The 13,537-nt window shown below is 37.6% G+C and overlaps 1 protein-coding gene and 3 non-coding genes across 4 annotated transcripts; 1 reads left to right on the top strand and 3 right to left on the bottom strand.

The window, feature by feature from the left end:
- Positions 1–1,705: 1,705 nt before the first annotated feature.
- LOC128361064 (U1 spliceosomal RNA) lies at positions 1,706–1,869 on the bottom strand. Its single transcript, XR_008321549.1, has one exon. It is a non-coding gene; the product is annotated as a U1 spliceosomal RNA (small nuclear RNA).
- A 2,076-nt stretch (positions 1,870–3,945) lies between these two features.
- Positions 3,946–4,136, bottom strand: LOC128361074 (U2 spliceosomal RNA). Its single transcript, XR_008321558.1, has one exon. It is a non-coding gene; the product is annotated as a U2 spliceosomal RNA (small nuclear RNA).
- A 956-nt stretch (positions 4,137–5,092) lies between these two features.
- On the bottom strand, positions 5,093–5,283 carry LOC128361072 (U2 spliceosomal RNA). The gene has a single exon (XR_008321557.1). It is a non-coding gene; the product is annotated as a U2 spliceosomal RNA (small nuclear RNA).
- A 3,253-nt stretch (positions 5,284–8,536) lies between these two features.
- Positions 8,537–12,377, top strand: kctd14 (potassium channel tetramerization domain containing 14). Its single transcript, XM_053321563.1, has 4 exons — positions 8,537–8,590; positions 10,417–10,641; positions 10,884–11,018; positions 12,066–12,377. Exons 1-4 carry the CDS (start codon positions 8,537–8,539, stop codon positions 12,375–12,377), a joined length of 726 nt encoding a protein of 241 aa, XP_053177538.1.
- Positions 12,378–13,537: the final 1,160 nt, after the last annotated feature.

Raw genomic sequence — 13,537 nt, forward strand, 5'->3', positions numbered from 1 at the left:
TCCACTGGCTTGTGGCAAACGATGTGGGCTACATGAAGTAGTAAGCTAATTATATTTAATACCGTCGTAGACATGCTTCAAACAAAGTACCTGTATATCGGTCTGCAAGTTTCTTAACTCATTATCACAACTGCAACGATATAAATGATGTCAGTACTCAGTTGGTGTATATGCTTACAGTGTGATTGACAAGCATTGATCAGAGGTGACAAACCCACACAGAGAAAGGGAGAGACTGGGAACCAGTGGGTGAAAGACTGCCTCACAGAATATGCAAAGAGCTTCCCACAAGTCTCCAGTCTCCTTGAAACCAACACCAACAACCAACTGCCAGAAAGGGTTTGAGGATCATACCTTTCAGGAGATGTAGGAACTCTACAGACAGCACCACGCCCAAAAGGAGAGGCCAGAGGAGTTAAGCGATGAGCAGCGAGAGATAATTAAAAAGACAAACAGTTCTGTGAGAAGATGGCTGAACACACCAGTGACCCACATCACAACTGCGCAGATAAAGAGATTCAGGAAATATATCAACGAGAAAGATCAAGTGAGTACAGGTTTGATTATGTGCTTGAAGCAGGATTGAAAATTATTCTGATAAGTCACACTTTAAGCACTTCACCTAAATGTACTTGTTTGCTTTTAATAATTAAAAACTGGTACGTCATAACATTTAGATCATTAGTTTACCTTTTTTTCCTCCAGCAACTGAACGCAAGCACCTCCAAGTGTGATCCTTCATCATGGCCAGGTGATGAAGCTGAACTGTTGGCTGCAAGTCAGGCTGTGGAAGGTGAGATAGAGAGTTAATACACATTTAATAGTTTAGAAAAATAAATAATGGTGCTTTCACACCAACAGCATTTAGTGTGTTTTAATCAAATAACAGTACTGCTACATTTATTGCCTGCTGCAGACCAAACAATCCAACTACAGGTCTGAAAACGCCCTCAATAATAGTTCTACTTCGTTTGGTCTTTTTTTTTTTTAGACTTGCTCAAGACCCAAGAATCCCCATTTAAGGGCAGGACCAGGAGTCAATCTCTGGCTTCCCAATCCCAGGGTTACCAGCCCACAGAAAAGACCGAGCAGACCCCTGTCCAGTCTAAACAGCATGTGTCCACTAACCCGCCCAGAGTCCCCGTCCAAAAACAGAGTTCATGATCACCCCTTGGAATCGCCTCTCACTGACTCCCCTGTAAGTGATATTCACATTATATGCAATGAATGTAAATTAGAATTGGTTTTACATGTTTTGTCATTTCTCGTATATTTTAACATTACTTTGTACACAACAATAACCAAATGCTTTCTATGTATTATCTGTGTTGCAGGTGGAGGAGGTGGTTGGGTGCATCCCCATCTGCAGACATTTCATGGCTCAAAGGAGGACACAGAAAGAGGGCTGTTCACCCCCTTTCAAATGTAAAAGTCAGATTTATTCCATCCATACTAACCAATATTTGCTCAGCAGATGCCGTCATTGTTACTGTATCACATGCTTTGAAGCAATGAACCATTTTCAATGTAAATGTTATATTGACACACATGTCAATATAACATTTTATGTTAATTTACAGCTTCTTAAAAGCGTTTTCCTCCAACTCAAATATTCTATATCAGAGTCCATACTTTCAACCACCTAAACACCATCTCTCATCATCTACTACTGAGTTTCAGTTTAGTTTTCTTTCAACAGTTTCATCAGGGGAGAGCGCGAACGCAGTCCCCCACTACCAGAAATTATGCAATCGAGATTCCCACATTTGGGGAATTCGCAGAGGTCAGCACAACCGGAGTGCAATGGTTGAGCCTCGCCCTGGGTGAACCACCTTCTTGATCATGGTATCTCCCTTGCCAGGTAAGTATGAGTTGTACAGATCCGAGCCAAGGAAGTCTTTCACAGACACGGCACCCTGACCGATGGTAAACCATCCAAACATCATCCAAACCACACGCTGTATGAGACTGTGGATCTGCAGGGATCCAACACACAAGGAGACCTTTATACTAAACATAACGAACATTATTTTAAAACGACAAATAATGACTTACTTTCCCATGATGCACTGCTGCACTACCACATCATACCCGAACCTAAAATCACCCACTGTTTCAGTTTTACCTCCAACAAATGAGAAACAAACCAACAACAGCTTCAGATGAGCCAAAGTGAAATCATACTGCAGTCACAAGTTGATTTAATCACATTTGAAATGCAGAAAAAAAAACAAAAAAAGAAAGCACATGTCCCCCTGTCCCCCCTCCTCCTCCTCATATTACAACCACTTCCTGTTTCTTTGTTACCGGGACAACAGACATTCCTGCTACTGCCACCTACTGGTCTGGAGTGGCAACAACACTGTTTAAGAAACAGCACATTGACTCTGGGATATTCAGCATGATTTATCTATATAACAGCAAAAATAAATTATTCTTATAACATATCAGAGAAAAGCAGACAGGACACCCCCCCCCTCCTCCACACACACACACACACACACACACACACACACACTAACCCCTCCCCCACTCACTCAATAACTGCAACAGGAGGGAGAGACAGCTCCAGTCCAGGCAGACAGACAGAGACAGTTCAAACAAAGTGAATTTGTTGTTTTCTTATTAAATATAAGACACACTGCTCCCTCCCAAAACCTACTGGGGGGAAACACTGGTGAGAATTTCCCACCAGCCATTTAATTTCAAAGATGTAGATCAGTGAAGCTAAAGTAAGAGAATAAATCAAGTTCTCACATTTCTTAAATTTGTAAAGGGACAGTGAACACATCATGTTTCATCTTATTATCTACTTTCACTTTGCACATTTCACATTTACTTTTATCTGTATGCGGGTATATTCTGTATATAATCTTTGGAACATCTGCACATTTATAAACTGTAGATTTATTTACACAAAGATCCAGTTTACTGTATATAGTGTTTTATAGGGGTGGGAATCTCTCAGCACCTCACGACTTTATTAAAATGCTATTCAGAGGGCTACGAATCAATTGTATGATTATTGATGCATCTCAATCACATCCTCGTCAATTGATACAAGAAGTCAAGTGAATATGAACTCTTGTTTTACTTATTGTTTTATACTACTTAAAATAAGTAAACCACAATAAGTCAACAGTATAGACACACTGAGCAGATGCAGGGTTATAGAAAGTGAGACAGACTGAGCACAGAGTTATTTTCTTCACCTCAGAGTTGGTCAGCTTCTCTCGTTAGCTGCTCCGCTCTGTTAACGTTAGCTGAGTGACAGCATAGTATAATCGAGGAATTTTCCCATCCCTAGTTTTATTTATTTCATCCTATTTGTCTTATTTATTTATGATTCTATTTTTAGTACACTTTCACCATGCTACTAACACTGCTGTGTTAATTTAAATTTCTCCCAAAAGGGGATCAATAAAGATGCATCTCATCTTGTTTTATCTCACTCAGCATTTATTTGCTGTGTGCATTTAATAGAGCCATGCATACACAACTCTACAGCTTCCTGCTCTTATAAATAAGGGATGCAAACACTGTAAATACGCATATATTACTGAGTGTACAACCTCAATAGAGTATTCACATAGATAATCAATTATACATTAATAGTAAATTTATCTACTATGCTGAGTTATTTGCTATTACACATAGAGAGGGGGGGTGCACGGTTCCTGGAGATACTGCAATACCAGGATGATGCCAACCAACTATTCCTGCTTATGAACTATCAACCTATATTACTTGTTGTGTGCATTTAATATTTAATAGAGCCATGCATGTCACAACTTTGCAGCTTTGAATTAGAATTACAAACACAAACGCTATAAATACATAACTTCTGTAGTATACTAACACAATAATATGTCAACAAACTACTCAATTGCCCAGTGACAGTTCACGTTTATAGGAAGATATGTTTATTCATATTAAACATAGAGAGGGGGGTGCACCGTTCCTGGAAGTACTGCAATACCAGGTCGATGCGTGGAGTGGACGGAGCAAGCCCCTATTCCATCTCCCTGTTCCAAAAATCAATTTAATATATGGTCCCCGGGTAGGGGACGTATCAGATATTAAACTGATAAGAACAGATACTACACTTGATCTTAGCCAAAAGGCCGAGAAGCGATAACTGGGAAAGGGTCGGAGTTAAAGGAGTAATCCTCTGCAGCGTCAGTCTCACTCACGGTTTGAGGCTCTTCTGGGTCACGTGACACAGCAGAGTCCACAACACGAGGCAAGGACTGATTTAACTTACTTTAAAAACTTACTTACTAATATATTTTAAATAAACACTATCCTCATTTTAAATGTAACAGGGGAAATAAACTGGAAGTCACATTAGAGTCTGATCTCTGGTGGAGAAAATAATGTTTTTAACGATGTATGAACTAACAGAGTTGCAGCTCCATCTAGCGGAGAAAACAGCGAACTGCACCCCACTGCATCACAGCGTTAAAAACAACCATTTCTAAATATATCTAAATATTTCTTTGTCATTTAACATTTAAAAACAACAAACATGCAAACTATAAAGGACAAACTGCTAGTTTAAGTATTAACCGTCGATATAATCAGTTAACTAAAGACCTGACGGGTATTCCCCCAGATAAATATACTCTAAATCCCTCTGCCATTTGTAAATGAAATAAAAAATATATTCTTTCCGTGATTATTTTTGCTGTTTTGTGGAGTTTATGTAGTGCAGTCAGGTGGTGTAACGGGCCAATATGATGTGGGGCTTCGTAGCACATGGCTCTATTTACATTAAACTCAATGTTTCTCCGCCTCCCTCATCTGCTGTCTACCTGCGTTTGTTTGACCGTGTTTAATTGTGCTTTACAAATTTGCCACTGTGGAAAAACAACCACTTATTACTTATTAAAAACATCTTTACAACACCAACTGACTATTCCTGCAGAGTATAAACTACTAAACACCATTTACTTGAGCGCATTTGTCACAACTTTTGAGCTTCTCGAAATATTAAAATTACTGACGCTATAAATATACTGTATCAATAAAATGACACAATTGCAATTTAAGAATTTTTTTGACGTAAGTCTTTTTATATTTAACACAGAAAGGGGGGTGCACCGTTCCTGGAGGTACTGCAATACCAGGTCGATGCGTGGAGTGGACGGAGCAAGCCCCTATTCCATCTCCCTGTTCCAAAAATCAATTTAATATATGGTCCCCGGGTAGGGGACGTATCAGATATTAAACTGATAAGAACAGATACTACACTTGATCTTAGCCAAAAGGCCGAGAAGCGATAACTGAGGAAGGGTCGGAGTTAGAGTAGTGCTCCTCTGCAGCTTCAGTCTCACTCACGGTTTGAGGCACTTCTGGGTCACGTGACACAGCAGAGTCCAACACGAGTCAAAAACAGATTTAACTCATTTTAAAAACTTTGAATTTAATATACTTTAAACACTGTCCTCATTTTAAATGTAAGAAGGGAAATAAACTGGAAGTCACATTAGAGTCTGATCTCTGGTGGAGAAAATAATGTTTTTAACGATGTATGAACTAACAGAGTTGCACTCCATCTAGCGGAGAAAACAGCGAACTGCACCCCACTGCATCACAGCCTTCAAAACAATTTCTAAATATATCTCAATATTTCTTTTTAACATTAAAAACACAGATTTGTGAACTAAAAAGGACAAACTGCCAGTTTAAGTGTTAACCATAGATATAATCAGTTAACTAAAGACCTGACAGGTATTCCCCAAACCAATAATGTTTAGATAAATATATCCTACTCCAAATCCCTCTGCCAAAATGAAATAAAACATTTTTTAGGGGGGAAATTGGACCCACATAGAGGTAATCCTTCTCTACCGTCACAAAATATCTACACAGACTCTGTCCTCTGCCTGTAATTTTTTTCATGAGTATTTTTGCTGTTTTGGGGAGTTCATGGGGTGTAGCGCCCCCTCAGCCATTAAGGATGTGGGGCCTAGTTGCACATGGCCGTGTTTTTATTAGCTTCAATCAATGCTTCTCCGTCTCCTCTGCTGTCTACCTGTCTGTTTGTGCTTTACAAATTAACCACTGTAAAAACTAATAGCCTACTACAACTTTTAATACCGTCTCTACAACACCAAATGACAATTTCTGTAGAGTTTAACCTACAAAATGAGTGTAATTAATTAATTAAGCTCGTCAAATAGTCTGCATGAAACTGCGCTTAACACAACTTTTCCAGTTTCAAGTTTTACTTTTTACACGTTGAAAGAAAGTGATTTAAACGTTTAAAAACAGAAAAAAATACTTGAATTATGCTCCAAACAGGCCGCAGCACACCGACACCGAGTTTAGCTGAATTACATCAATTTAATTGGTTACGCAACAGAAAAATATTGAAACTGCACAAATAAGTTTGTTTTTGTGACATTAGAGGAATTTTTCACGGTAAAATAAGAGTAAAAATGTAAATTCACTTACCGAAAAGGTGCTGTTTGTCCTAAAATTAAAAAAACCGTCGTCTCAAGGAAAGTTGGAGTAATTCCTACCTGCGTATCTCAGTATCTCCTCGGTGGTCGGAGATCTGTCCAATTATGCAAATCGGTCACAGCGCGACCAATCAGTGAGCCCGGTGGGACTGCACGATGCTATCACATGCACACATAGATCTATAGATAGCTAGATAGATAGATCTAAAGCTAGATAGATTAGTGACCTCTGTGAGATACAAAAGGAAGTTGGAAACAGTAAAATTGACCTCTAATTAAATTTTGATGAAAGTAAAGTCTCAATTCTTTTCCTCTTAGACCTAAGCGCAGCTTTCAAGACGATTGACCACGACATCTTAATCAATCCTCTTATAAAGTGGGCTGGTCTCTCTGACTGTGTGACTCCCATCAGAGAGCATAATGTATGTTTCCATAGTTATGCGTATGATACACATTTGTAAATCTCCGCTGAACCAAATGATGATGCAGCCATAAACTCCATTACTGCCTCCTGGCAATAAGCATCAATGCTTTCTTAAAATTAAATGAGAACAAAAGAAGAGATCCTTCTAGTCGACCCTGAGACTGAAAGAGAAACATTGTACAACAATCTGGGGAAATTAATTTCATCTATCTAGATGAAATTAATTTCCCCAGATTGTTGATCAACACCAAAGTTTATGACCTCAGATTTAATCTATCTAGATTAAATCTGAGGTCATAAACTTTGGTGTTGATTTATATTCAGATCTAAATTTCAGGTCTCACATTAACAAGGTGACCTAAACAACAGCTAAAGTGGACTATTCATAAATCAATTCATTTCAATGCACTTTTTACTGGCCTCCTAAGAAAGGAAACACTGAGAGGCTTCAGCTAATTCAAAGTGCTGCAGCTCGGCTATTAAACAAGAACTAAGAGAGAGAACACATCAGTCCACCTACTTTTATTCTAGTATAACTGAATCTAACGGGTCTTAATTCATGTTATGACTTAAAGGTTTATAATTGCTAAAATGTCTTAAACCAACAGTCTGGTTTTCATATGAACAGTGAAAGAGATTTTCCTCGCTGTAATCATTCCTCTTGTTCATACTGACTACTAAAAGATCTTCAAATGTGCTTTCAATGTAAAGTGATGGAGAACTAAATCCACAGTGCGTCCACACAGTGATTTAAAAGTAGATTCGAAAGCTTATATACAGTTTCATCAGTCTGAGTTAGTCATATCAAATGGATATCTGAGACATCTAAAGTCTTTTTAGCATCAAATTCCCTCTTTCTGTTTCCCTGTTGAGCTGTGATGGAAGTATAGAAACAAAAAGAGGGACTTTGGCACAAAAAATACTGTAACGTTGAAACATAGAAGAGTTGATTTGACTAATTTGGACAACTGAAGTTTCATATTAGCTTCAGATCAACTTTTAAATACATTTCTACACAGAAGGAGGACTGTGGATTTAGTCCTCCATCACTTACATTGTAAGTGCATTATGAAGGGATCTTCTAATGGTCAGTATGAAAAGAAAGAAGGATTACTTACAGCAAGAAAAACAGGTTTCAGCCCTCATTTGAGCTCCTGGCTGTTCAAGGCAGACTTGAAAAATTGTGGACTCATCCATTAAAGGTTGGAGTATGTTGAAAACTTGAATGTTGTATTCATTTTTAATTACACCAGTTAAAAACATAACATACATAACATAATTTTCTTTAAAAATAGCTTTTTTTAAAAGAGGAAGTCATGAATGAGTTCTCACTCTGCTTTATTTCCTGGTACCAGTAATGTTGTATGTGCAGAAGACTACAAATAGCTTTCAGGGATTTAAAAAAAAAAAAAAAAAAAAAACAGCTGCAGGAAGTGGTAAAAAAAACCCAACAAAATAAACAAAGGATTAAAATATGTATCTGCAATCACTCAGAAATGTGAGAACTAAACTATTTACTGCCGGGAGTGACTCAACCTGTCAACACCTGTGCACTACATCCGGGTTAGGCCACGCCCCTCTCCTCTCCTATGGCTCCAACCTGCCGAGCAGCTGAGCTCTCACCTGGACAAAGACTGAAGACAAGATGAGTCTGCCGGACTACAAATCACATGGAAAACAGTCTGCACCCGCGATTCTAGTAAGACAAACATCATTATAACACCATTATTTGTTGTTGGGTGTTTTTAGTGGAGCTGCTCGAGTTAAAGTGAACTTCCTTACCTGTGCAGAGACAGGTGCATGCAGGCAGACAGTGGAGCGCTTTATTCACTGCAGCTGCTTTCACCTTTTTCCGATTCTGTTTAAAGTTTTAAAGTTAATGTTTAGAGAGTTTGTTGCTAATTTAAGCTTTTTTGTTGGGTTTTTGTCTTCACATCTTCCGAGTTTGGAGACAGAAGAAAAAAAGTTTTATGTGTGACAATTTATGTCTCGGTTGGAAGAATATTAACCCTTTATTAACTGCATACCTTCAGATTGAATATACATGGTTGAATATACACGGATTAAAAAGCCAAACATGTTGCTTATGATCCCAGTTAAGCTATGTGTTGATGGGTCAATGACGTTTTTTTTTTGTCCATGTGGTTTAGTCAAATTTAAAAGGGTTAAAATGTGAAAATAAACGTATTAATAACTTGCACACATTTTTTTTGTGGACCCAGCATCAAATTTCTGCTTTTAATCCATTTTGAGAGAATATATTAGAGGATTATGGTAAAAATGTCTAAGTGGTGTAACCATAAAAACTTGTACCAAATAATTCAACTTGCTTAAAAAAAGTAAATTCTCAATAAAGCACCATATCAACTAGTTTGGCATGATCTTACATCATAACTTTGTTGTATAACAAAAATACAATATATATTTTAACAAACCTGATGCTGCTTTTAAAACGATGTATTCCAACCCTTATATGTCACCGACTCATATACAGGAGAGATTAAGTGCCTTTTAAAGTGTTTGTGTGAGTACTGATCAGCCTGTTATGATCAAATGAACAATCTATCCAAACACTACAATATCACTGATGCTAAAAATGTCTTTTGTCTTTAGTTATACTATCTGTTGTTACATGCAAATCACCAAATGTCCTTTACAGATTATTGTTGACACTCCAGACTCAGTATCACTCACCAGTCTTTCATTATTATAATTAATTATGTTTCAAACAGTGTATTAAGTTTTCAACAACACACGAAACGATGCTTAACTCTGCATGGGTCTGTTTCTGGAGTCTTGACTCTAATATGAATGATGGAGTCCTGCCGTCACTGCTGCTTTGTTTCATGACAAGATGACAAGCTTCACTCATTCTCAGTCAGTCAGTGAAGGCATGTCGTCTTATCAGCTGGAGTTGACGCCCTTCCTGTAGCCACTAAACACACAGTCTCTCTCTCTCTCTCTCTCTCTCTCTCTCTCTCTCTCTGTGTGTGTGTGTGTGTGAGTAACCCACATGCTGTTTTATTTTTCAGTCAATCAATGAAGTGTATCAGATATGGTTTGTGTGATGTTAACAATGATGATTCGTCACTATGTCTGATCAGCATCTAAATTAAACCCAATTATAAGTTTTAGCAGCTGCAGCTAATGATTAGCATCATTGTCGATTAATCTGTTGATAATTTTCTTACATAATTGTTGATCAATTAGTTTTTTTGGTCTATGAAATATCAGGAAATTATAAAAACTGTCCATTACTGATTCTTAAAGGTGACTGATGGCTACAAAGGCAATGAAATGAGAATGAAGCTGAATGAACTTCCCAAAAAACAGTTCTGTGTACAATTTTGAGAGTATTTTTATTAATAAATATTTGAATGAAAAGAAGAAATGTTAGGTAAGGTCACATTTTCTACAGGACATGTTGAATCAGGATTATCAGTTTTGTATATATTTCATCCAAAAGGGAGAAAACTGTTCCGTAAAGATTTAAAATATTAAATTAAATTAAATGTTCCCCTCCAGCATACTCCTGTCGTGCAGTTAAATGTCGGGGGTCACCTCTTCAGCACCACACTGGGTCAGCTCAGGAAACACCCCGAGTCCAAGCTGGCCGAGCTGTTCACCGGACAACCCAAACTACGCGCAGACGCCCAGGGACGTTTCTTCATCGACCGCGATGGTTCACACTTCGGAGCCGTCCTGGAGTTCCTGCGGTCAGACCGGCTGCCCACTGAGAACATCCAGCAGGTTCGAGTCCTCTTTCATTTACAAGTAGATTCAGAATCAGTCTAATCCCGGTTTAAAGAAGTCACGGAGGAGCCCTGAAAGATCGATTAATGATATATAAAGAGAAATGTATGTTTTTAGGGAGGCTCATTGAAGCAGAACTTCATAATCAGGCCTGTTAATTATCCAGGTTTGTGTGTGTGTGTGTGTGTGTGTGTGTGTGTGTGTGTGTGTGTGTGTGTGTGTGTGTGTTTTCCCTGCAGGTTCACAAAGAAGCGGTCTATTACAACATCAAACCACTGATCAAACGTCTGGAGGAAACTCCTCAGATGTTCGGGGAGCTCGTGGGAAGGCAGCAGTTCCTCTCCAGAGTCCCACACTACAAAGAAAACATCGAGGTCAGCTACAAACAGAAATCCCACACATTTCCAGAAAACTGTAACCTACTGTATGAATTGTTCACAGTGTTGGGGAGTAACTAGTTACATGTAAGGTTATGTTAGGTTATTTAATCACAAAATAAATGTAACTGTAATCTGTTACAGTTACTGATGAAAATGATGATTACAAAGGAGGTTACATCTGAAGTCACACCTTTAAGATTTAGCTCAGGAGGGTTTTTTCCTCATTTTTTAATATTTAACATGTTACTGAATACATATATTGTTGTTTTCAATTCTTTGAAATCAATAATTTTTTTTTATATTTAGTAAATAAATCATGATGTGGGTTTATTAGGAGCACACATGGGCTTAAATTGAGTCACAGTACCAATTAAACCCACTTTATTCATCAAATATCTTTATTTTATATATCAAAATCTACATGAACTAATGAATACATTTTCAAATGAGAGATAAATGTTGCTTTATAAGAAATGATCTCCCTTATAAATCATGTCAGTATCCATGACAACACAGCTGCACTTAGATTTTGGTGCTTAATGGAAACGCTTACAGCTGAAAACATTGGTTAGTCATCAAATGTAATAAGTTACATTAACTTTGATTAAGTAATTAAAATAGCTACATTACTTATTACATTTTAAATAGAGTAACTAGTAATCTGTTTACTGTTTTGTTAAAATGTCATAAAGCCTAATATGACTTGTTCATATGGTTTGTTTTCTCAGTAAAAACCCAGAAATATTCAGTTTTTTAAAGTATATTAATTATCAAAATAATTACCCATTCATTTTCTTTAAACTCTCAGTCAACTAATTGATTAATTGTTTTAGCTCTTCTGTTTGTTTCAATGTGTTTGGAAATGGTGAAAACAGTTTCTCCATCACTAAACCACCTAGAAAACCAGAACATTTTCATATTTAAGAAGCTAAAACCTGAAAATGTGGGCTTTTTTTTCTTTAAAAATGACTCAAAACAAGTAACCGATTATCAAAATAGTTAGCAATTAATTTTAAACATTCATTTTGATTTTACTTCCAGGTGCTGATCCGTATCGCCAGAGCAGAGGCCATCGCCGCCCGCCACTCCACCATCATGATCTGCATACTGCGAACGGAGGAGGATTTGGGTTTCTATGACAACGCCATCAACAGCCTGGAGGCGGATAAGGAGTCGGTGGTGACCTTCGGACCCTGGAAAGCCGTCCCCTCCGTCAAAGACCTGCTGGACTGTATCAAGATGGACATTGAGAGTCAGGGCTACACGGTGAGCGTCGAGCCTCACATCACGCAGAGGAACATCTTGTCTCGGAGCTACGACTACTTCTACAAACTCATATTCACCTGGTGGTAAAAGAGAGAGAGGGAGAGAGGGAGGAGAGCGTCGGCTGCTGTGGTTGGTTTTTTTTTTCAGAGCAGATGTGGAAAATTTTACCCTGATTTGTTGAAAAGTTTCTGCAGATTGTTCCAAAACATTTTGTGAAGTAATACCTCTTTTTGAACACAAGGGGGCAGTAAACATCATGAATTTCACTCTCAGATCCAAATGATGGGCTCACTTAAAAGTATTCACAGGTGCTTCTTGCTTTCTTACGACACACTCTTGTAGCTTTTAATTATTATTCAGGTGCTCATAAATATAAATATTGTTTCATATTTCGTGACATGTCAGTTAAAACACATCTTACTGCTGCTAAACTGTAATAAAAAAAACAATTATCTAGTTACAAACAGTTTTTCTAAAGTTTAAAAGTAGGTTTTTTAACCGCGGAGCTTTTGTGAGTTTCAGAGCTCCAACTACTGATTACTTTCACTATTGATTAATCTGCTGTTTATTCTCTTGATTAATCGTGTTGTAAAAAGTCAGAAAATATTGAAAAATGCTGGTTACAATCTCCCAGAGTCAAAGCTGACGTCTTTTGAAATGTCTTGTTTTGTCTAAGTAGGAATCCAAAACCCAAAGACATTGAGTTTACTGTTATTTATGACAAAGAAAAGTAGTAAATCCTCACATTTGAGGAGTTGTATGCAAATCTTCTGCATGTTTTTGCATCCTTTAACCCTGACATACTGTTCATATTCTGCACCCTCGCAGTATGTTCGGTCTAAGAGTCTCCTTATACAAAGTGTCTATACCGAATGTTGAACCATAGATGTGTTTATAAAGCATCAATAGTCGATTTGACTAATTTAATAAATGTGATTAAATCAGAGAGAGTGTATTTTTTAGCTTTTACACCACTAAACATCTCCTATCACACAATATCATGTCCTATTTTACCTCAGACATGAAAATATAACAAAGCAATAATGATTGAAATGTTATTTTATTGGTAGTTTTGAGTCTCTTTATGCTCCCCATCTCCATGTTACCATGGTAACTAGATGGCAGCTGTTACTCAAACTAACTGTAGGTTGTTTTAATCATTTTTATGTCTGTTTCTGGTAGTTTTAAGGTTTCTTTAGTCAATCTGTGTCTCTTTTAGTCATGTTTGCATCTCTTGGTTAAATGTT

This window comes from Scomber japonicus, chromosome 6 (assembly GCF_027409825.1).
Source record: "Scomber japonicus isolate fScoJap1 chromosome 6, fScoJap1.pri, whole genome shotgun sequence".
Taxonomy (NCBI): Eukaryota; Metazoa; Chordata; class Actinopteri; order Scombriformes; family Scombridae; genus Scomber; species Scomber japonicus.